This window comes from Heterodontus francisci, chromosome 4, assembly GCF_036365525.1.
Source record: "Heterodontus francisci isolate sHetFra1 chromosome 4, sHetFra1.hap1, whole genome shotgun sequence".
Classification (NCBI taxonomy): Eukaryota; Metazoa; Chordata; class Chondrichthyes; order Heterodontiformes; family Heterodontidae; genus Heterodontus; species Heterodontus francisci.
In genome coordinates, this window is record NC_090374.1 from 46,786,133 (window position 1) to 46,810,624 (window position 24,492).

Consider the following 24,492-nt stretch of genomic DNA (forward strand, 5'->3'; position numbering starts at 1 on the left):
GCCTCCCGCTCTCTCATTGGTCTCCGGGGGACTCTCCTGGGTGGAGAGGGGCAAAGTTGCAAAAGTTGCGAAGTGTTTGGGAGCGTCAGAGTTTGGGTTAAGGAGGCTAAGGCTCTAAAGACACAAAGGGAGAGAATCAGATTTATTTATTTTCTAGATATGTAAATTAACAGTATTTTAGGATCTGGCCATGTCGCGGTTGCTAAAGCTTTTTCCGTCTCATATTCTTCGTGGAAAATTGCCTATTTTGGCAGAGCGCTCGCGTTGGATTCCTGTCCGTCCTCTAGGCAGCGCGCCACCCATCACACCATCCAAGAAGGGGTGAGTGCTTTCCTAAACCCAGCCTTGTCTGAAAATAATGCATTTTCTGCCGTTTGGATGTATAATCTTGCGGGGCGTGATCATATCTCATTCTGTGCAAATAAAGAGACTTGCTTATTTATGAGTGCGATAAAAATTCTGGTCGGACTGAAGCCACTTGTCCGCATTATGGGTGTAAACAACTTGTGTATGTTGGTTGGACTGTCGAACATTTCTGCTCACGCACGTTTACCCGTTTGAAGACTGAGTTTTATATATTTCTTTATCTTTGTGCCCCCACCACCTCCCCTCCATCCGGTTTTCTCTGATATGACTTTCTAACATTAGAATGTATTCAGAAAATGTCCGTGTTAAGACATTGGAAGCCCACTGTGGGAAAGTACTGAGTGTAAAGCAGGCGCTTCTTCACAGGAGAGGGAGAACATCCAAGGTGCATCTACTGTGTAGATGTCTTGTTGATTATAACTTGATTAGATAAGGACAGTTGTCTTCAGTTCTTCCTCGGACTTGCTTACATAAGATGCTCAGTGCATTTCATATATACTCGCAGATCTGCTGTGACATTTTTTTACAGTGAGTCGGAGGATACATATTTATAGCAACAGGAGTGTTTCAACAAAGTATGATTGGGAGCATATTAAAGAAAGCAGATGTGAGCTTAAAGGGCGTGCAAGCTATATGCAAAACATATATAATATATTCTATGTGTATGCATACATGTAGTTTTCTAATACTTAAAATGTCTTCATATGATACATGTGCAGCCAGTGGCACAAGTTGAAATAAATAGATTAATTCTTTGTGTTCTTCTGTACATTAGCAAAGAAAATGAACAGCCTCTATCCCCTTTGAAAAGTTGGAAAGATAGTGCGGAAACAGTGATTATTGGGGGTGGCTGTGTTGGAGTCAGCCTGGCTTATCACCTCGCCAAAGCTGGGATGAAAGATGTGATTTTGCTGGAAAAGTCGGAACTAACAGCTGGCTCTACATGGCATGCAGTAAGGAAATAACTTATTAATTTACTGTGAAAAGTGACCTTTTCTGTCATTTGACCTTTTTTTCTTCTGAAAACTAATGTACTTAAGGCAAAGTGATCAGTACAGTAGTTTAATTGGCATAAGTTACAAATCAATGTCAATTTAGGGATGCATCATAACAGGATTTAAGTTATATATTGCGGTTTGTGTCCACTAAAGGTAATATGACTGAGCCTATCTGTAGGGCTGTCAGAATGATGGCAGTGCAACAGACAGCTGTCAGAAAGAAAGAACTTGCATTCATATACTTAATTCCATGTCCTCATGACATCCTAAAGGGTTTTGCAGCCAATAAATTACTGTTGAAGTGGAGTCACTGTTGTGCAAGTAAGCATGCAGCCAATTTGCTTACAGCAAGGTCCTACAAACAACTATAAGATGATTGAACTGTTTTATTTGGTCATGTCAGCTGACAGGTGAATGATAGCCAGGACACTGGGAGAACTTACTGTTTTTCTCAAGTGCCATGAAATCTTTTACGTCACGGACACACAGAGCATCAGTTTAACATCCATAATAACTATAACCAGTTTATTGTGCAATGTTCCCTCTTCCCTCTAAAGGGATTCTGGACAGCTCGAATCCTGCATAATGTTTGGAAATGTGTTAAAAATTAAATGGGCTTACATAACACAACAAACACTGTGGGCAGAGTTTGAGTGGTTCACTAGTGTTTATCTTCCATTTGTGCTACTGTTAACTGTCAATTTCCTGTCTTCTGGCACAGAGCTTTGTACATGGGCAAAAAGTATTTTTGACAGAAAGTGGGGTTAATATATGACAAATTCATCCCCTATATCACAGTTATCCTAGGAAGAAAGAATCCTAGATATGAGGATATTTTTTGTAAAGAGCTGAGGGATATATCAAAGAGTTGAAATTATGTTGTAAACACAATAGAAAAGCTTGACTTGTGTTTTATTCCCATTTCATTCCCATGATATGCTTTGAAGCACATTCTAGAGAATGGTATTCTATATATCACTTGGTAACAGTGATTTCTTATTGCTTTCTGTTAACTGTTTTCCATTTTTTTTGGAGGGGGGCAACGGCAGACAACACTGATGGAATCACACGATTTGACAAGCATTAATATTACGCGATTTGACAAGCAATGATATCTGGATATTTTACTGATTGATATATATATTATGTAAAATCTGTGATATTCCACTATATTCTAAATACAAATATATAACATATATATATATATATATATATTCTTGTACTTAATGCATTTTGTTCATGGTGTACTGCTTTTAGTGTAGATGTATTGTAAATGTACAGCTTCTTAAGATTCATTTTGATGTCAAGTGTACAATGTAAAGTGACATTTTTATTTCTTTGTAGTTTTGCAGTATGTAAACACTGCATGACTCTATGGCATGTTAGATGCCCCATTTCTTTGCCCCAGTTACTAATCCATTCATGTAAATTAACTTGTACTGTTGTAAATATTTTTCAAATAATGTAATTTTTCTACTGCAGCATATGTAACATATCAGATAAGTTATATTGCTTCTGGAAAATCATTCTTAGTGTAATATATGTGTGTGTTCTGAAATAATACCTGGTATTTGACTCTTTCCCATTCTCTATACAATTGAATCTATATTCAGTTGTATCCTAAAACTCCAGTATGATGGCCAGTTCAATAAATAAATGTAAATAAAAGCTGCTGCCAGTAGTGAAAAAGCGTTTGGTTATTTCTTGGAAAATTGAAAGTTCTACAATACAGAACGTTTACCAAAATGGACTTCCTTAAAAATCTACAAATATCACTCAATGTAGGGTGTTTAAATTCGGTTCCAACAAAAGTTGAAGAGTTTTTGTTTTGTTATTTGTAGCAAAATCATAAAGATTGCATTTATGGTGTGTTTGCTACAAAATTGTAAGAAGAGAAAATCTTCCCCGATAATTATAACTCCAGGCAGTCCTTTTGCAGAAGTGATGACAATGAGGGACAACTCAGGTAAATAAATGAATGTAGCTCAGGCTTCTTCATAAGACGGGAGGGAAGATTAGAATACCAATAATCACTCCATACCACTGTATGGAATTAGAAGAGGCAGAAGAGCATGTCATTAAGATATCTCTTTGGTAAGCACATGATGGAGAGACATAGATGAAAGGAATGAGAGAAAATTAACAAAAATACTTCAACATGCTAAGAGCTAATCATTCTAAAGTAATATTGAATATTAGGTCTCGTTTTTTTATTCATTCATAGGATGTTGGCATCACTGGCAAGGCCAGCATTTATCACTTATTCCCAATTGTCCTTGAGAAAGTGGTGGTGAGCCACTTTCTTGAATATAACTGAATGGTTTGCTGGGCCATTTCAGAGGGCAGTTAAGAATCTACCACTGTGGGCCTGGAATAATATATAGGCCAGACTAGGTGAGGATTTTCTAGCTTAAAGGATATTAGTGAATCAGATGGATTTTTATGACAATCCAGGAGTTTTATGGTAAACATTACAGATACTTGCTTCTTATCCAGACTTATTTAACTAATTGAATTTAAATTCCTTCGCTGTCATTTTGGGATTTTAGCATATGTCTCTAGATAATTATTCCAAGGCTCTGGATTCCGAGTCTAGTAAACATAATCTCTATGCTACCGTACTCCCTAGGATAGTTCAATATTAGATCCAAATTCTAAAGCTGGATTCTAACCATGTCCAATTTGCAGGAATCTAATACTGGATTCAATGCATTTTTGAAAAGTTGGTTTATTAATAATGTTTAAGTATCTTTAGCATAATTATAAATTATGATGAAATGATGTTTACTAATTGCGCTAATGACATCTAGTGACATTTATAAGTAGAAAAGATAAGTTAATAAGACCATTAAAAAAGCAAACAAACCACCGGGGTTCATTTCCAGGGAGATAGAATTGAAAAGCAGAGAAATTTGTATAGAACCTTGGTTAGATTGCACTTAGAGTACTGTGCCCATTTCTGGTCTTCATGTTATAAAAAGGTTATAGAAGCATTGGAGAATATACCAAAAGGATTTCTAAGGGTGATACCAGAAATGGTATCAGGAGAGATTGAACAGGCTGGGGCTCTTTTCTCTATAAAGGAGAAGGCTGAGAGGTGACGCAATAGAGGTCTTCAAGATTATAGAAGGGTTTAATAGGGTAGATGTAGAGAAGATGTTTCCACTTGTGGGGAGACCAAAACTAAGAACCATAAATATAAAAGCAAAATACAACAGATACTGGAAATCTGAAATAAAAACAGATAATGCTGGAAATACTGAGCAAGTCTGGCTGCAACTGTGGAGAGAGGAACAAGAGTTAATGGTTCAGGCCAATGACCTTTTGGCAAAACCAGTTCTGATGGAAAGTCATTGACTTGAAGTGTTAACTCTGTTTCTCCACAGACCTGTTGAGTATTCCCAGCATTTTCTGTTTTTAGGCCAAGAATATAAGATCACCATGAATAAATTCAGTAGGGAATTCAGGAGAAGCTTCTTACCCAGAGAGTAGTTAGAATGTGGAACTTGCTCCCATAGTGGGTAGTTGAGGCTATTAGCATAAATGCATCTAAGGGGAAGCTGGATAATCACATGGGGGAGAAAGGAATAGGCCATGCTGATAGGGTGAGATCAATATGGGTGGGAGGAGGATCATATGGAGTACTAATACTGACAAGGACCAGTTGGGTGAATGACCTGTTTGCTGTACATTCTATGTAATTGCATGTAGTGACAAATCATCAATGGATAAGGACCTGTTCCTTTTGAATTATGTCCTTTGATTCCATGATGTGTTTTCCCTGCCTATTGAATAGTTGGTTACATGGCTAGATCTAACATTAACTGGAAAGTTTGTTTGAATTATTTAGCCTGATTAAATCTTCTGTACTGAATCCTTGGGATGTGTTTATGTTAGTTTTAAACTTGAATTTGAGAGAGTTTTTGTGTTGATGACCTTGCATCTGTTTTAAAGTTTCTAGCTTAAGGAAGTTTGAACTGCAGAATCATTGTGATCTGCTGGTACTGACATATAGTGCTTTCTGTTTTGTTTCTGCATTAAAAAAGCTCTTGCATTTATATAGTGCCTTTCACATCCACAGGACATCCCAAAGTGTTTTCAAACCAGCAAATTGCTTTTGAAGTCGGTAACTGTTTTGTAGGCCAATGCAGCAGCCAATTTCCACACAGGAAGGTCCCACAAATACAGATGAGATAAATATCCAGATAATCTGTTTTTGGGGATATTGATTCAGGGATGGACACCAGCAGGACTTCCCTTCTCTTCTTCAAATAGTATACATTCTTTTACATCCATATGCACTGGCATATATGGCCTCAGTTTAACATATCTAAAAGATGGCACCTCTGACATCACAGCACTCTCTTAGTATTGCTCTGAAGGATCAACCCAGATTGTGTTGAACTTTTGAAGTCGGTCTTGAGGCTATAGCTGAAAGACTTAGAGGTGAGACTGTTACCACTGGGCCAAGCTGATACAGGATTACAGTACACATTTTATTTTGAGGCAGGCAACATTCTGAGTAGTTTTTGATAAGCAAGGGGGTGAAAGGTAATTGGGGGTAGGTGGGAACGTGGAGTTGAGGTTACAATCATTTTAGCCATGATCTTATTGAATGGCGGAGCAGGCTCGAGGGGCCGAGTGGCCTACACCGGCTCCTAATTCGTATGCACGTAGTTTAGTTTAGTTTAGTTTAGAGATACAGCACTGAAACAGGCCCTTCGGCCCACCGAGTCTGTGCCGAACATCAACCACCCATTTCTACTAATCCTACACTAATCCTATATTCCTACCACATCCCCAACTGTTCCTATATTTCCCTACCACCTACCTATACTAGGGGCAATTTATAATGGCCAATTAACCTATCAACCTGCAAGTCTTTGGCATGTGGGAGGAAACCGGAGCAGCCGGAGGAAACCCATGCAGACACAGGGAGAACTTGCAAACTCCACACAGGCAGTACCCAGAATTGAACCCGGGTCGCTGGAGCTGTGAGGCTGCGGTGCTAACCACTGCGCCACTGTGCCGCCCCCGTATATAGTTGTATATACGTATGTTGGCAAGTCAAAATTATGGCTTATCTTACAGGAACAATCATGTCACAATTCGTAATACAGATTTCACAACACTCGCTACACATTCAGGACATTCCAACAATGTTTTTGGTATGGACTTTCTCAATATTTCAGCTAATTTAGACATGCGGTAACTACATAACAATAATGAATTCTCTGTCATGGGTGTTATCATGCATCAAGGATGAGGACAGTCACGCTTAGAGAAAACCACTGTCAATAAAAATTCATGCAGACAGAATGAATCCCTCGCTTAGAGTAATAAATTGGAGCCTCTGCTAATAAATCTTTTGCATTCTAAAATAAAGAGTTGGAACAGGTGCAAAATTACTTTTAATATCAATATTTCTTCAATAGTTCCCTTTGAATAAGATATTTGTTCTTGTCCCCTTCAGATCAAGATTTTCAATCACTTTTTATTCATGTCTGCTTATGCTTATTTAGGTCTTATATCCAAAAATGTTATCTTCCTTCAGGCTGGTTTAACAACATATTTTCACCCTGGAATCAATTTGAAGAAAGTTCATCACTACAGCATCAAACTTTATGAAGCTTTGGAAGAAGAGACTGGACAGGTAAGTGGCTGCACTAACCTGCAACTTTACTCCACCATCCATTGCAGTTAATGTGTTATATCCATACTACGGGCTGGACTTTGTTCTCCATCAGGTGTCGGGTTCCGTGGCAGGGGTTGGGGGTGGACTGAAGATCGTTCCGGGAGAGGCCTGCCACAGACCTCGACGCCGTGAAGGCCTCGCCCAATCCTCCCGGAGGCAGTGAGGCTCCGTGGTGGCCCCACACCCCCGCCACTGGGCAACGGGACCCCAATTAAAATATTCAAATCAATAAAATGAATACATTTAAATAGACTTACCTGCAACCTTGAGGGCCCACCGCAATCTTTAGCGTGGCGGCCGGCACTCCTGCACCTTCAAATCCCTGTCTGGGGAAACACGGGACTACACTGGTGCAGAGGGTGGAGGAGGTAAGATTTTCAGTGTGGGAGGACGGGAGCGGGTAACAGCCCAAATGAACGTAATGAGTGTAGGGGCTGGTGGGAAGGTTTGACCTTTAAACTTCGTGCAGTTTGAGGGGGTATGTCAAATGTAAAAAGTAAGTATTTTGGGGGGAAAGGGCAAATAGTTACTGTAATTGTTATTGAGAGAGGGAGTGGGAAAGGGGTGTTATAAATGTATTTATTTAATTTGGGGGGGGGGGAGATTACTTCTTTAAAAATGTAAATATGCCGGCAGGACTGGCTGCCCTTTAAAAATGGCGCCAGCACTAGCACATAGACAGCTGACGCCATTGCCGGTAATGGATAGCCCGCCCCCTCCACGTGATTGGGGGGCGGGTGGGCTGCCCGGGCGGGTGGGCTGCCCCGGCCATTTAAATGAGCTGCTGCATGGGAGATTACGGCGGCTCTTTGGTGCAGGCCGCCATTTTCTGAGCTGCGGAAAGCTCTTAAAATCCAGCCCTATATTGTTGATCACTCAACAATTTGGTTAGAATTTGTCAACTTTATTTACAGTGTTTGGAATGATCTAGATTGTCAAGTTTATGGGGAAAATGTGATTTTAGAGCCATTTTACTTGCATCAGAGGTATTCTGTGAAGAGATGTGTTTTAATTTATTTTTAGGTGGGAGAAATTCCAGTAAAGTTCTGTGTTTTTTTATCGAGAGGTAAAATAGCAAATGAGGTTAGAATAGAAGGAAAAATTAGAAGAAATGTCAGGTAAATCTGAAAATATTTGCAGCAAGCAAGTAACAAAGGAAACAGTAATGCAATTGATCATTTTATGGGTGTAGAAAAGGAAATAGAAAAGTAAGACAATCACTAATAGATTGAAGAAGGTAAAGGCACCAGGTCTGGATGGACTTCATACTAGAATGTTGAAAGAAGTCACCAGCAAAATCAATTATGGTCTTGCCATTACCATTAGAAACAGCAATGCGCACAAATTGGAAAATAGTTAACATAACACCAACATATAGAAAGGAACATAGGGTTGATCAATGAAATAACAAGCCGTGAAGGCTTGCATCAGTTATGGGTAAGACTTTATTATGGTGGTCAAGAAGCGCATGCTCATTTCTATTTAGAGGTACAGCACTGAAACAGGCCCTTCGGCCCACCGACTCTGTGCCGACCAATAACCACCCATTTATACTAACCCTACAGTAATCCCATATTCACTACCACCTACCTACACTAGGGGCAATTTACAATGGCCAATTTACCTATCACCTGCAAGTCTTTGGCTGTGGGAGGAAACCGGAGCACCCGGCGAAAACCCACACAGTCACAGGGAGAACTTGCAAATTCCGCACAGGCAGTACCCAGAATTGAACCCGGATCCCTGGAGCTATGAGGCTGCGGTGCTAACCACTGCGCCACTATGCCGCCCCTAAGCATTTCGAACTGAAAATGTGCTGCCCACCATATTGGATAAAGCTTCTCCATAGACATCCAGAGCCCATGCCAGAAGTATGGAAAATACTGAATAAATTATTAACATTAGGGTTCTGTGCTTCTTGGATTGGCTGCACATTAAACACCTTTCCCAATTTTCCTGCATGGCCTGCCTGGGAAATTATTGGTCAGCTTTTTTCTCCAGTGTTCAGGTGATAAGCCCAACTTCCCCCATTTTACAGTGTTTAATGTCCCAAAACAGATGTTAATTTGTACAAAAAAACAGATTGACATATGCTGGTAGTAAGTTATTGTTTATAAAAATGTATGAGACACCATTGTGTTAGGAACCAGAGTCAAATTTATCAGAAATTTGTTATCTCTCTCAAAAGCTATGACTTTTAGACACTTAAGCTTCAATTTTAACTCAGATGGGAATTGGGCGGATGGGGGCTGCGGCGGGTGGCAGAACGCCACAATCTTGGGAGTATGAGGCCGAGTGATTTCTACTCCTTGGTCACATTTGCATGCCCCTGGTTAGTTGCACACGTGGGAAGCGGCAGCCTGCTTGCAGGTGGGAGCAGAATATAGGGTTGCAGAAGGACACAGTGGGGACTGAAGAAACAGTTCCCCCAACTCAGGTATTTGTGAAAGGTGTTGGGGGGTTGTGCAGTTGGAGGGTCTTAGATATAGAAGGCCCATCAAAGCTGAATAAATCTCTTAAAGTGTCCTCTTTTTTCCCTGAGAGGAATGTAAAACAAATGGTGGTCATTTTACTTGAGCCCGATTGAGGTCTGCCTCTTCACTGGGGTTAACACAAAGATTTGAGACAGGGTCAGAAGCAGGACAAAGTGGTGATGGAGGTCCCACCTTGTCCCACCTCTGCCCTTTGCAGGATCCATGAAATTTATAGCCTTAAAAGTCTCAAGCATGACTTTTGATCAACTCTTACTTGTGTGATCTTACGGATGAGCATTTACTTCAGTGTTGCTGCCAGCAGTGTTCTCATAAGCTGTGCGGCCGTGTGGCTGTGCAGCATCACGGGAGTTCCTGTGCAGGCCACGCACAAGTCGACCCCTTTAAGTTACCCTGTGTGTGTGGCTGCACAAAACATTTAAATGAGCCGCGCACTTAAACAAACCGCCCATGCACTTCAAAAAAATAATTAGAGGGTACATCGGCTGCCAGTTCTCTGAATCCAGTATAACAAGGCAGATTCACGGTCGCAGCAACCCTCACATACTGGAGAAGCGGTGGAAGAGTTTCACAATGTAGAAACATGTGCTTACAGTGTATCATCCCTGCATTGGTAATTATCCTGAAACATAAAACTAACCCTGCAAACCCGTTCCTTCATGTCAGGACTCGTGGAGCTTGTTTGCACTTGGAATGTCAGAGTGGTTTCCTCTGAGAGTGTAAATAGACTACTAGTAGAACTGCTGCAGAAATCACCTGTTACATCTACAGTCTTTAACTTCTCATCTAGTTTTGTGGGGACTTCTAAAATAAACAGCGCAGACTGATATTGGGCATCTTCAGCCAAGTATTTTTTGAAATTAATAAAACAAAAAGAAGCGCAAAACAAGTTGGGACAGTAAAGTTTTGTTAATAGTCTCCTCAAAACATTTGAAAGATGGCAGAATTAACCATTGAGACATTCTTAATTGTTACTTTGGGAATATTTCCACAGGCCGTTGGCTTTCATCAGCCTGGCAGTATTCGAATTGCTACCACCCCTACCCGAGTGGATGAATTTCATTACCATGTGACCCGGACACGTTGGAACGTGACACCACAGTTTTTGATTGGTCCTGAGAAAGTGCAGGAATTGTTCCCTCTGATAAATATTGACAAGGTAAACTGGGACTTGGTTGACTTCATATTAGTCGATCACCTTGCTGACGTATCATTTATTTTCTATAACCCTTTTGCCTTGAACTATTTAAGTTATGTACCCAGCTTGGATATTATTGCAAATATTTACAAAAGCTTTACTTGGAACAATATTTTGCAATATTTTCCGGAGCATCTTTCACTTACCCTTTCAGCAGTGTTCTTTTTCGTCAACTAACTTTTAAAAAAAAAGTGGGTTAATATTGAATACAGATGTCAGCTGCATGAGACGTAATGAGCATCTTCCAAACGAGCAGAATCCCCTCTTATGGTCAGTTGTATTTTGCTCTTAAGTCATATACAGTACATTCCAATTTTAGGGAAGCCAATCTTGTGTCCCAGTCTTTTTTTTAGATTAGAGATACAGCACTGAAACAGGCCCTTCGGCCCACCGAGTCTGTGCCGAACATCAACCACCCATTTATACGAATCCTACACTACTCCCATATTCCTACCAAACATCCCCACCTGTCCCTATATTTCCCTACCACCTACCTACACTAGTGACAATTTATAATGGCCAATTTACCTATCAACCTGCAAGTCTTTTGGGAGGAAACCGGAGCACCCGGAGAAAACCCACGCAGACACAGGGAGAACTTGCAAACTCCAGTACCCGGAATCGAACCCAGGTCCCTGGAGCTGTGAGGCTGCGATGCTAACCACTGCACCACTGTGCCGCCCTATTTTTTTTAAATAATGTTTTGCCAGTTTATGTCCATTTAAGTATCCACAGCTTTCTTAATTTTTCTTCACAATTAATGATGTCATAGAATTATAGAACAATACAACACAGAAGGAGGCCATTCAGCCCATCGTTCTGTGTTTATTAAATTATTGCCTTTTGTATTGCATTAGAAAAGATTTTTAAAAATATTTATTTCTATAATTTAACTTAATTTGAGTTAAATTGCATCCCCCCAGTAGCCCTTTACACCATAGCTCACAAATTGTGAAATTTGTTCTGTTCACTTTCAATATCAAAACACTCCAAAGATATCCTTTACATACAGAGCTTAAAAAGGTGGTGACATTTGCTTTTCATTTCGAAGGACGTTAATGAGCTTTGTCCCTGCGAAATTACCTATTTTACAGTGCTAATGTCAACTTTCGGTGTAAATACCAGTTCCCGGGGGCTAAATTGGATAGCTCCTGAAAATGGGAAGGGGGATCGTGATGCGTAATTAACCTGTGCCCGTTGACTGCAGTGCGGATAGCATGCCAACTGCGTGCTGTCTGCTTATTTGAATGATCTCTGCAGCTAGCACTAAGCGCACTGTTCTTTGGTTGGATGCATCAACAGTGTGCCAATAATTTGAATGATTAGCACCACTTAAAGCTATCCTACTTAAAGCTTGCCTGCACCTCTTAAAAGGGAGGTGCATTGTGGCTGGAGCAGGTTCTGGGAGGTGAGGTTAAAGATAATTTAACTCTGGAAAGAGTGAGGAATGGCACAACAGGAGAGAGAGCAGTTGCCAAGGTTTTCAGACACTGCACTGGAGGTCTTGGTGGAGGAGATGGAACAAAGGAGAGATGTCCTGTATCTGCATGGGCAATGAAGGCCAACCAGACACACAGTCAAAAGGCAGTGGGAGCATATAGCCATGGAGGTCAATGCCAGGAGTCAAGCCCCGAGGACCTGGGTACAGTGCTGTAAGAAGTTAAATGACCTCATTTGAGTGGTCAAGGTCAGTGAATGCATTTTCATTTGCCGTATCACACCAACTGCACCATTAGCTTCAGCTACTGTGTAAATCACCACACTCCTGCCAACAATCTCAATAAATTAGGCCTCCTATCCAACATTCATATACTTCATCTTACTCTCACACATTTAACAGTGCTGCAAGCCTCACACCCAACATTTCACAGGCTGCAAACACTGCCAGCTATTAAATCATGACAGCCACATCAGCCAACAGATTGCCTGACACTCACTGGCACACTTCCCTCTCTCTAGCAGGACAAGATGGTGCACAAACAGAGGCAGCAGGTGCTAACCGGAGGGGGGATAAGCACACCTGCATGTCCTAACCTCCATGAGGCTATGGCCAGCAACTGGGCTGAAACCATCAAAGGTGACATACATTGCATTACATACATAGGATATATGACACAGAAACAGGCCATTTAGCTGAACCAGTCTATACATGTATTTATGCTCTTTAATCTTTCCTCATCTAAATCTATCATTGTAACCCTCTATTCCCTTCTCCCTCATATGCATGTCTAGCCTCTCCTTAAATGCATTTATACTACTCGCTTCAGCCACTCACTGTGGTAGCGAGTTCCACATTCTCACCACTCTTTGGGTATTGGATTTCTTGGTGACTATGTTAAATTGATGGTCTCTAGTTATGCTGTTCCCCACAAGTGGAAACATTCTCTCTGTAGCCACTCTATCAAAACCTTTCATAATTTTAAAGACCTCTCTACGTCACCCCTCAGCCTTCTTTTTCAAGAGAAAAGAGGCCCAGGCTGTTCATCCTTTCCTGATATGTTTGCCCACGCATTTCTGGTATCATTCTTGTAAATCTTATCTTCACCCTCTCCAGTGCCTCTATATCTTTTTTATAATATAGTGACTGGAACTGCTGCAGTACTGTAAGTACGGTCTAAACAACGTTCAATACAGATTTGGCATAACTTCCCTATTTTTCGATTCCATCCTTCTAGAAATAAAGCCGAGTGCTTGGTTTGATTTTTTTATGGCCTTAACTGTGGCGCAACTTTTAGTGATTAACTTATTTGTACTCTGAGATCCTTTCGTTCCTCTACTCCACCTAGACTTGCACCTTCCAAATAATAAGTGATCTCTCTATTTCTCCTACTAAAATGTAGTACCTCACATTTATCTGTGTTGAACTTCATTTGCCAATCATTTGCCCATTCTGCAAGTTTATTCATGTCCTCTTGTAACTTGTTGCAGTCCTCCTCAATATTGACAGTCCCCCCTACTTTGGTGTCATCTGCGAATTTAGAAATTGTGTTTTTGATTCCAAAGTTCAAATCATAAACATAAATTGTGAATAGCACTGGTCCCAGCAATGATCCTTATGGAACACCGCTTCCCATCTTCTGCCATTCTGAATAACTACCTTTTAGTCCCACTCTCTGCTTTCTATCTTGAAGCCAGCTAGCAATCCATTCTGCCACATGTCCCCTGAATCTACATTCTCTGACCTTATTCATTAGTTGATTATGGAGCACCTTATCGAAGGCCTTTTGAAAATCCAGATAAATTACATCTACTGCATTACCATTGTTTACTGTCTCTGTTACCTTCTCAAAAAATTCAAAAAGGTTGGTCAAGCAAGATCTTCCCTTTTGAAATTCGTGCTAACTAATCATTATTATTTTTTGACTGTATCCTCATACCTAATTCTCCTTCTTACATCCTACTTCCCCCTCATCCCACCATCTCTTCTGATTTACCAGCTGCAAATGGTGTAAACATGCACTTCTTACTTTTCCTCCCTCCCCTCCCCTCCCAGCACCAAATCGCCTTGTGCTTTTCTCCATTCTGATAACCAAGAGGTGCAAACTGGCCCCTAGAAGAGAGTGATGGTGATGAATACACAGTAACATCGCTTGATTTCATGCTCAAGCCACCAGCTCATGTACTGACACTGTGTGTATCTTATAGAATATATTAGAGGTGGAATCTGCATGTGGCGAGACACTGGGCATGAGTGGGCAGCAGCCAGGACGGGAGGCAAGGTTAGCATAGGTGTCAGCTCACTAGAGGGTGAGATTGCACACGGGTTCTGCTGCAGAGAATGCAGATGAAGACTTTGATGGGCAGGCTGCAGAAGAAGGATGATGGGTATGCACAGGGAGCCAACCGGAAAGCTTGTGGCCAATGTTAGGGAGCATGGAGGAGTCAATTGCCAACTTGGCAGGGCTTGGAGCTCATCCTTTCCAGCATGTAAGTGGTGGCCAACTCCGCTTGTGCACTTGTGGACCCATCCATGATGCAACATCTGATAGCCAATGTCGCAGCTTCCATTGCAGCACAAACAGCAAGCACAGAACATCTGGGTGCTGCACTGGAAGCTCAGACTGCTGTTATGTAAGGTCAGCTTGCTGCCATGTAAACTCATACTGCTGCCATCATGACTATGGATTACAGTGTGTAAAGGGGCTTGCAGGATGTCACAGCAGTCTAGCGATCTGTCTTCCAGCAGACCACTAAGATTGCTGAGGCTTTGCTCTAGGGGAGTGGCAGTGTCTCTGTGGTGCAGGAACCAGCTGTCCTTTCTTAGGAAGATGACATCCGTCCTCTCACCCCTGCCACTCCATCAGTGTTCTTGCTGTTGCCTGTCAGCCAGCCTGCCCAGATTGCAGTTGCCCATGTTGAAATGATGCCTTCTGTGCCCAGAGCCACTCAAGATCATTGTCCAAGGCCGTCTGCAGTCTTCACCGCTCAATGTCAGCAGCTTTCCACCAGTCGTGCTGCAGTCACTTGGGTAGCACTGCGTAAAAGCATTAGGACAGGAAAAGACACACAGAAGAGAGGAACTAAAGGAATGCACAAGGGTGATTAGTTGACTTTTGAGTGCAATATGATTTCATTTATAAATTTAGTTTGGAATGTATATTTTTTGGTGGCTTTTATATTTGCATTGTGGCCAAGCAGACACTGTGAAGGTCAGTGACAAAGGGAAGGCAAAGTGTGGGACTGTTGGTGAATGGGTAATGAATTTCAGGAAGCATTGCGTGACTACAGTTGTCAGATTGTATAATCACAGAGTTTACATAGGCAAAACACATTACAGGAATTTATAATAGGAAAAAATGGACATAAAAGTCTGACCAAAATGCAACAACAAGAAATCAAATTCTGCAGGCAGGAAGTACGTGTACGATTTTGTAATAAATGTAGATATATGTGAAAATGCATTACAGCAGATTTAAGGTTTTCTCTAAGCCTGAACTGAGTTTCCGATATCATAACATATCTATCAGAAAGACTGCCTATTTCCAGCTCCATAGTAACACCTATCTCTGTCCTGCCTCAGCACACTGCTGAAACATTCATCCATGCTTTTGTTCCCTCCAGATATGAGTATTTCAGTGCCCTCCTGGCTGGCCTCCTATCTTCCACCCTCCATAAACTTGAGCTCATGCAAAACTATGCTGCCTGTATGCTAACTCTCACCAAGTTCTATTCATCAATCACCCTTGTGCTTGCTATCACCTACGTTGGCACAGCATATTTCAACTTTGTTTAAATTACCTCCCATTATGCACTGTCGAGGCTGCTGGGTGAGGCCCAATCAGGAAGCAACTGATCGCTGGTGGAGTCAGAGGAGTAAGAGAGGCAGGTTCAGATCAACATTAACAAATAATAAAACAGAAAGATAAGAAATTTGGTAGTTGTTGGTTAGACTTGTGAAAGACATCAAGAATCTGTGGGCCATTGATTCCTGTGTATGAAGGAACCAAAATTGAGTGTTTTTTCTGTGAAGGTTTTAGGACAGAACCCAGATCTGCTCCCTTTACAGTCTGCCACAAATCCCAATCTAGAGTGAGGGGATAAATGTGCTTTTTCAACTTGTACCTCTTACATTTTAGAGAGATCTTGGGGCATGCCTGGGAGGTGTTCACAGGCTACTCCTGAAATTCTGACCATGACAGCATCGACTTTGCTCGGTGCATTGGGTTCAGTTCTGGCTCCTCAAAGGCCTCAAAGAAGGTGATGAGTAAAGGATTGATTACCTTTTCAGTGGAGGCCCTGGTTTCCCTACCAGGGGGGGGAAAAAATTGTTTTTCAACCTATAGCCTGACAAGGCTTTTCTAACTCTTCCCACTGGAACAGCACAGTGCGGTTCCGATGTTCTTCCAGGAACATGGGCTTGGCACCATTGTTACACCTTTACAGGCATAGGTGCTCATCCTGAATTCTAAAACAGAACTGTACCCAGGATTTGGAATGGGGTTAATTGCCTTTCCAAGCGGCGAATGACAGACTCATCCCAGTGCATGTCTGTCGGCAGTGTGGGAACCAGCAATTCCGCTGGCTATGTTTGTTACGATCTGAGAAAAGGAACAAGGTTTGCATTGCCCCAGTGAATTATACTTTTAAAGAAAAATAATAATTCTAGTGAGGTGTTTATATGTGAAATAATTTAGATTGATATAATTGTGTGATATATTTTCTCTAGGTCCTGGCTGGATTATATAACCCTGGAGATGGCCACATTGATCCTTATTCTCTCACCATGGCTTTGGCAGCTGGAGCAAAGCACTACGGAGCTGTGCTTTATTATCCTGCTGAAGTAACAGGTCTTTCACCAAGATCTGATGGGACATGGGACGTAGAAACACCACATGGGGTTATTCGTGCAAACCGAATTGTGAACTGTGCAGGTATGATACTGTCTCCATATTAAAGATTAATTAGAACTTGGAATATAATCATATAAACTGTAGTATTTCACAGTATTTTGGCATGCATTTGTTTAAAATAGCATAATGAGAGAATGTGCACAGTCTACTTGTGTGTGTTTGTGTACTGATCTGACAGCAAACAAAGTTCTCACAGTCCTGAAAACCTGTAGGCCAGTGATCTTGGAAGGTACCCAAAGGGGAACACCATCTCTAATCCCACTGTATGCTCCTGACAGGCACCTGCACTAAGGATACATCTTGGGTGCCTGTCCTCCCCATGATGCCACATATTGCAGTTGATGGTTCATTATTCCATTGGAAAGGACAGGAACGTACTCCCTCAGTTTCTTTTGTAAGTGCAACTATATGAAAAAATGCCTACCTCTGTCTTTAGGGGTTCAGTGCATGACCCATGTCTGCAGCTCCAAGTTGAGTCTCACAATCGCTGTATGGTCATCCGGCATGCCTTTTCTGGAAATACTCAGCAGGTCTGGCAGCATCTGTGGAGGGAAGCAGTGTTAATGTTTCAGGTCTGTGATCTTTCATCAGAACCTAATCTGGCCTACCATGCTTCTAGGCCAGGGAAATGGGACCTCCCAATGTGTGAAGTTCCTTGCTCTGCTCATTCTGTCTCTGTGCTCTTGTTTGAGGTGAGTGGAAATTCTGCTGCAAACAAAAGTCATAGGAAACCCTATGGAAATGCTGGGATTCAGTTCTGGCCTAGTTAATGGCTTTGCTGCTGAAGGTAGTGGTGAGGGTGTGTTGGAAGGGCCAAGAATTTTCAACTCTCTTGTTTTGAAATTAGTTATTTTGGAAGAAAATTTTCAGTCAGCTATTCTCTGTTGATACATCTAATGAAGCCTTTTAAATTAATCATAATCTGAAATGTGAGATGAATTAATTTTTAATAATTTTTGACTTTACAATGAGTTATGAACAGTGGCTACTTATTTCCATTAATCAGAGCAGAATGATAAAGAGAGTCAACATTACTGGCTTAGTGATATCAATTTGTGGTGGACCATGAGTAACTGTATCCTTGTTAATGGGATGTACTTTTATTTAATTGGATTATTGTGTAACAGTTATAATGCAACCTTTTGCATCTTACTCCCTGGCCTTTAATTTTCATGTCAGCACAATGACACAGGTGCAATTTCCATTCATGTAAATATATAGTGGGGTCCCCAGGGGTCAGTGTTAGGATCATTACTTTTCTTGATCTGTATTAATGACCTAGACTTGGATGTACAGGGCACAATTTCAAAATTTGCAGATGACATGAAACTTGGAAGTATCGTGAACTGTGAGGAAGATAGTGATAGATTTCAAGAGGACATAGACAAGCTGGTGAAATGGGCAGACATGTGGCAGATAACATTTAATGCAGAGAAGTATGAAGTGATACATTCTGGTAGGAAGAATGAGGAAAGGCAATATAAAATAAAGGATACAATTCTATAGGGGTGCAGGGGCAGAGGGACCTGGGGGTATATGTGCACAAATTATTGAAGGTTGCAACTTAGGTAGAGAAAGCAGTTAATAAGGCATATGGGATCCTGGGCTTTATAAATAGAGGCACAGAGTACAAAAGCAAGGAAGCTGTGCTGGACCTATATAAAACACTGGTTTGGCCTCAACTGGAGTATTGTGTCCAATTCTGGGCACCACACTTTACGAAAGAGGTGAAGGCATTTGAGAGGATGCAGAAAAGATCTACATGAATGGTTCCAGGGATGAGGGATTTCAGTTTGGTGGACAGAATGGAGAAGCTGGGTCTATTCTCTTTGGAGAAGAGAAGAGAAGGCTGAGAGGAGATTTGATAGAGTTGTTTAAAATCATGAGGGGTTTAGATAGAGTAGATAGGAAGAAACTGTTCCCATTGGCAGAATGGTTGGGAACCAGAGGACTCCAATTTAAGGTGTTTCGCAAAAGGACAAAAGGCGAGATGAAGAAAAACCTTTTAGTTAGCGAGTGATTAGGATCTGCAATGCACTGCCTAAGAGTGTGGTGGAGGCAGATACAATCAGAGCTTTCAACAAGGAATTGGGCAATGATCTGAAGAGAATAAAATTGCTGGGCTATTCAGAGAGCTAGTGCAGACATAATGGGCTGAATGGCCTCCTTCTGTGCTGTAGCAAATCTGTGATTCTGTGATTCACTGATTATACAGAACTACAGATAAATATGAAGAGAGTGACAATTCACCTTGTGTTGCTAATGGCAACTTAATGTTTTCCTTGGTGGGGAAGCACTTCTGATTTTTGGCAGAAGGTCACAGTTACAAGCTTGCTCAAGGGCCACTTTTACGAATCAAATTTATAGCAACTTTTTTTAGTATTTAGTGTTCACTCTCAGGATGTGAGTGTCGCTGACAAGGCCAACAATTATTGCTCATCCCTAGTTGCCCTTGAGAAGGTGGTGGTGGATTTTCTTCTTGAACCGTTGCAGTGCATATGTGGAGGTACTCCCAAAATGCTGTTAGGTAGGGAGTTCCAGGATTTTGTCCCAGCGACAATGCAGGAACTGTGATATATGCCCAAGTTAAGATGGTGTATTGCTGAAAACAGAGATATATAGTATAAATTTGTTGATTCCCTTACATTGGTATTCTTGTGATTTGTTCTGATGAGTGCAAGACGAAAAGTTTCGACTAAATGTCTCTGTTTTCAGCAATATTCAAGTTCTGTATTACCATAAGACGGTGTGTGAATTGGAGAGGAACTTGGATCTCCATGTGCCATTTTTCAACAAGAGTGCTACATGCCTATATCTATCAATTGTTTCCATTATGAAATCCTATCTCAACATTTACAATGAAAGCTATGTATATATATATAAACTTGTCACGCTGTAGTTGCACTAACCCGCCAGTGCTGCCAATGGGAGGAATGTATAATTACAGGATGACAAGTTTACATAGACAGTTTCCATTATAAGTATTAACAGAGGGACTGATCACATAAATATATAAAAATAAGGCTGAATATATGATTTTGAAATGGGGACTGAATTACATCTGTGCATCCTCATCCATTTATTACCACCCTCTAACCCTGCTGCACTTTTATGTCAATAGCTAACATTAAAGCTGCCCATGCAAACATTTTGAATGGAAATCCCATATGTAAACAGTTGTCTGTTACAGTGCAGTATCAGGAACTGGCCAGAAGGTGGCAACGTAGAGCGGGTTTTTAAAGTCTCTCTGCCAACTTCATTGTCATCTTGTTTATAAAAAAATGTTGGCAATACCACACATGCACATACGTACGGTAAAATACCTGTGCTTATAGCAGCCGAAATTCAAAAACAAAAAAATTATGAACATAAAACAATTTTTATTTAATGCTGGATGTAGTCCATAATGTTTACTACTTTCTGAATTAGGTATTCATTATTTGTTTCCATAAACTCTTTTTCTGAAGTTTTCTTTTCCATAAGATAGTGGAAGTCTCATTGTCCTGTGCTCTTATCCTTGCCCAAGCAGCTGCCAAGGTGGTGGTTTAGAATCACTGATGATGTCAAACTGGTGAGGATGGGAGAGTTGAGTTCGATTCTGGCCCTTGTACTTATATAGCATCTTTAAAAAATGATTATGATAAAATATTTGTTACCAGAATAATAAGAAAAAAAGAAAGAACAAGCTTGCATTTATTTAGTGCCTTTTATAATCCCAGGATGTCAGCTGTATAAAAAACAACAGCAACAACAACTTGGCCGGAATTTTACGATCCCCTCCCCAATGAACAGGCTGGAGGTGGGGAGGGCAGAGGAGGGGCATAAAATTTAGTGGGAGGCAGGGGGAGGCCGTTCCCGATGCCTTCCCACCCCTGCTGCAATTTTACGTGGGGCGGCAATGGCAAGAAACAGCCCGCCCGCCCCAGGCCAATCAAGGCCCTTATGTGGCCAATTAACTGCCACTTAAGGGCCTCCTCCTGTTGCCGCTGGTATTTTATCTGTGGCGGGGTGGGGGCGGTGGTGGCAAAGGCCGCAGGAAGGCTGCCTGGTAAAACCTGATGACCTTCTTGCGGGCTGGGGGGGAGGCGCTCCCGATTGGGCACCCTGTGCCCCCCCGAAGCCCCAACCGCCCCCACTCCACAACACCACACCAATTGTCCCCGGTGAGGCCCCAAAAACGTACCCGTCTTCTGTGGCCATCCTTCTCCTTGCTTGTGATGGCTGTGTGTAGTCCCAGCAGTGGCAACCGCTACCCGTGGCACAGCTGGGACTGAGAGCTGCCAGCCCGCTGATTGACCGGCAGGTCCATTAGATGGGACTTCCTGCCTCTAGGAGATGGAAGTCCCGCCCAAGACAAATTAAGGGCCTGAGGAGCGAAAAATGCTCCCCAGGTCCAGCGGAGGTGGGCTCGCCCTTGACTTTTCGGGCGGTGGGCGGGACCTCCAGCCCAACAAAAGATTCCAGCCCTTCAACTTATATAGCATCTTTAACATTATAAAATGTCCTAAGGTGTTTCACAGGAGCATAGTCAAATAGAATTTGATACCGAATGCATAAGGAGATATTAGAACAGGTGACCAAAAGCCTATTCAAAAGGATAGGTTTTAAGGAGAAACTTAAAAAAGGTAAGAGAGAAAGAGAAGAAGAGAGGTTTAGGTAGGGAATTCCAGAGTTTAGGGGCTTGTCAATTAAAGGCACGTTCACCAATAGTTGAGTGATTAAAATTGGAGAAGCTGAAGAAGCCAGAATTGGAGGATTGTGGATTTTTTAAAAACTTATTTGTGGGATGTGGGCATCGCTGGCTAGGCCAGCATTTATTGCCCATCCCTAATTGCCCTTGAACTGAGTGGCTTGCTCAGCCATTTCAGAGGATATTTTTAAGAGTCAACCACATTGCTATGGGTCTGGAGTCACATGTAGGCCAGACCAGGTAAGGATGGCAGATTTCCTTCCCTAAAGGGCATTAGTGAACCAGATGGGTTTTTACGAGAATTGACAATGGTTTCAGAGTCGCCATTAGTCACTAGATTTTATTTCCATATTTATTAATTGAATTCTTTTGCCATCTGCCGTGGTGGGATTCAAACCCATGTCCTCAGAGCATTAGCCTGGGCTCTGGATTACTAGTCCAGTCACATTACCCTACTACGCCACTGCCTCCCCACTTATCTTGGAGGGTTATAGGGCTGGAGGAGATTGCAGATAGGGAGGGTCGAGGCCATGGAGGGATTTGAAAACAAGGATGAGAATTTTAAAATCGAGATGTTGTTCAATGTAGGTCAGCGAGCACAAGGGTGGTGGGTGAAGGGGACTTGGTGCGAGTTAGGACATGGACTGCAGAGTTTTGGATGAGCCCAAGTTTATGGAGGGTAGAATATGGAAATCCGGCCAGGAATAGTCAAATCTGGAGGTAACAAAGGCATGAATAAGCAGCAGTTGAGCTGAGGCAGGGGCAGAGTTGGGTGATGTTTCAGAAGTGGGGATGGGCAGTCTTAGTGCAGATATGTGGTCGGAAGCTCATCTCGGATTAAAATATGACAGGTTGTGAACAGTCTGGTTTAGTCTCAGAAAGTTGCCAGGGAGAGAGTTGGAGCCAGTCCCTAGGGAACCTAGTTTGTGATGATGTCCGAAGACAATGGCTTCAATTTTCCCAATATTTAGTTGGAGGAACTTTCTGCTCGTCCAGACAACAGAGGGATCGGGAGGGGTGGTGAGGTAGAGCTGGGTGTCATCAGTGTACATGTGGAAACTGATGCTATGTTTTCTGATGATGTCACTGAGGGCAGCATTTAAATGACCAAGGGTAGATCTTTGGTAGACGCTAGAAATCACAGGGCGGGGCGGGAAGAAAAGCTGTTGCAGGTGATTCTCTAGTTATGACTAGATAGATAAGAAAGGAACCAGCCAAGGGCAATCCCACCCCGAGAGCCATTGGAGGAGGATGGTGTGGCCAATCATGTCAAAGACTACAGACAGGTCAAGAAGGATGAGGAGAGAAGGTTTACCTTTGTCACAGTCATCTAGGATAGCATTTATGGCTTTGATAAGTGCTGTTTCAGTGTTGTGGCAGGCAGAAACCTGATTGGAGGGAAAGAGGATTGGAGGGAGTTTGAGGAAAGATGGCCATGAATTTAGGAGAAGACAGCATTTTCAAGGACTTTGGTTTGGAAAAGGAGATTGGAGGTGGGGCAATGGATGGCAAGGATGGAAAAGTCAATGGCTATTTTTGAGGAGGGGGTGATGACTGCAGACTTGAAGGAGAGAGTGCCAGTACCTGAGGAGAGAAAGCTGTTAATAATGTCAGCTAACAGGGAAGTCAGGAAGGGAAATTAGGGGGTCAGCAGTTTCGTGGGAATAAGGTCGAGGGAACAGGAGATGAGTCTCTTGATGAGATGAGCCCTGAGAGGGCATGATGGGAGATAGGAAAGGGACAAGACAAAATGTGAGCTCAGGGCTAGAGCGGGGGGATCTTTAGAGAAAGTTTGGTCCGTTAGTTTAGATGAACTGAGGGAAGTGGCAGAGGCAGTTGAGTGAATTGTCTCAATCTTAATAATAAAGAAGTCTGTGAGATCCTTGCATTTGTTAGAGGTGAGGGTGGAGGAGACAGGGGAGAGGGTGTTAAGAAGGCAGCTTGCAGTAGTCAAAAGAAGCAGAAGGTTATCTTTGCATTCCAGGATAATCCTGGGACAGTGAGCAGTTGTGGCAGACGAGAGCAGGACCTATAGTGCTTTATGAGGTCCCGCCAGATCGTGTGAACTAGTATTCCAGAGTTCCAGGCTAATGCAATGGGGTATGGGTTCAAATCCCACCATGGCATCTGGTGAAATTTAAATTTAATTAATAAATTCAACTAATTAATAAAAATCAGGAATTGAAAGCTAGTCTCAGTAATGGTGCCATGAAGCTATCATTGATTGTTGTAAAATCCCATCTGGTTCGCTCATGTCCTTTAGGGAAAGAAATCTGCTGTCCTTACCTGGTCTGGCTTACATGTGACTCCAGACCCACAGCAATGTGGTTGACTCTTAAATGCCCTCTGAAATGGCCAAGCAGGCCAGTTAGCGATGGGCAGAAATGCTGGCTTAGCCAGCGATGCCCCCATCCCATGAACAAATGAAAAAAAAAATGTTTTTAATGGGGACTAGGGCATCAAAGGTGGAGCTGAGGCTGTGTTCGAACAGATCAGCAGCTGAACAAATGTGGTGGAGGATGGGCTGCCTCATGAAGAGCATTGATATAGTTGAACCTGGAGGTTTACAGCAGCAGATGGGCTGAGGCAGAGGGAGGTAGAAATATGAGGTCTTTTTGATAGGAATTATAAGTGGTTGGAGGCTCAGCTCGAGGTCAAATGGGATGCTGAGATTGTGAACAGCCTGATTCAACCTGAGACCGT

General features: G+C 42.1%; 1 protein-coding gene across 1 annotated transcript in view; it reads left to right on the forward strand.

Moving 5' to 3' along the window:
- The first annotated feature begins 35 nt into the window (after positions 1-35).
- The window catches only part of dmgdh (dimethylglycine dehydrogenase), a 173,522-nt gene continuing 149,065 nt past the window's right edge, over positions 36-24,492 (forward strand). The window contains exons 1-5 of the mRNA XM_068029462.1: positions 36-321; positions 1,142-1,319; positions 6,919-7,017; positions 10,546-10,710; positions 16,916-17,120. Of these exons, the coding sequence (XP_067885563.1) occupies positions 191-321; positions 1,142-1,319; positions 6,919-7,017; positions 10,546-10,710; positions 16,916-17,120 (778 nt within the window). The 5' untranslated portion in view covers positions 36-190. The remainder of the gene's footprint in view (positions 322-1,141; positions 1,320-6,918; positions 7,018-10,545; positions 10,711-16,915; positions 17,121-24,492) is intronic.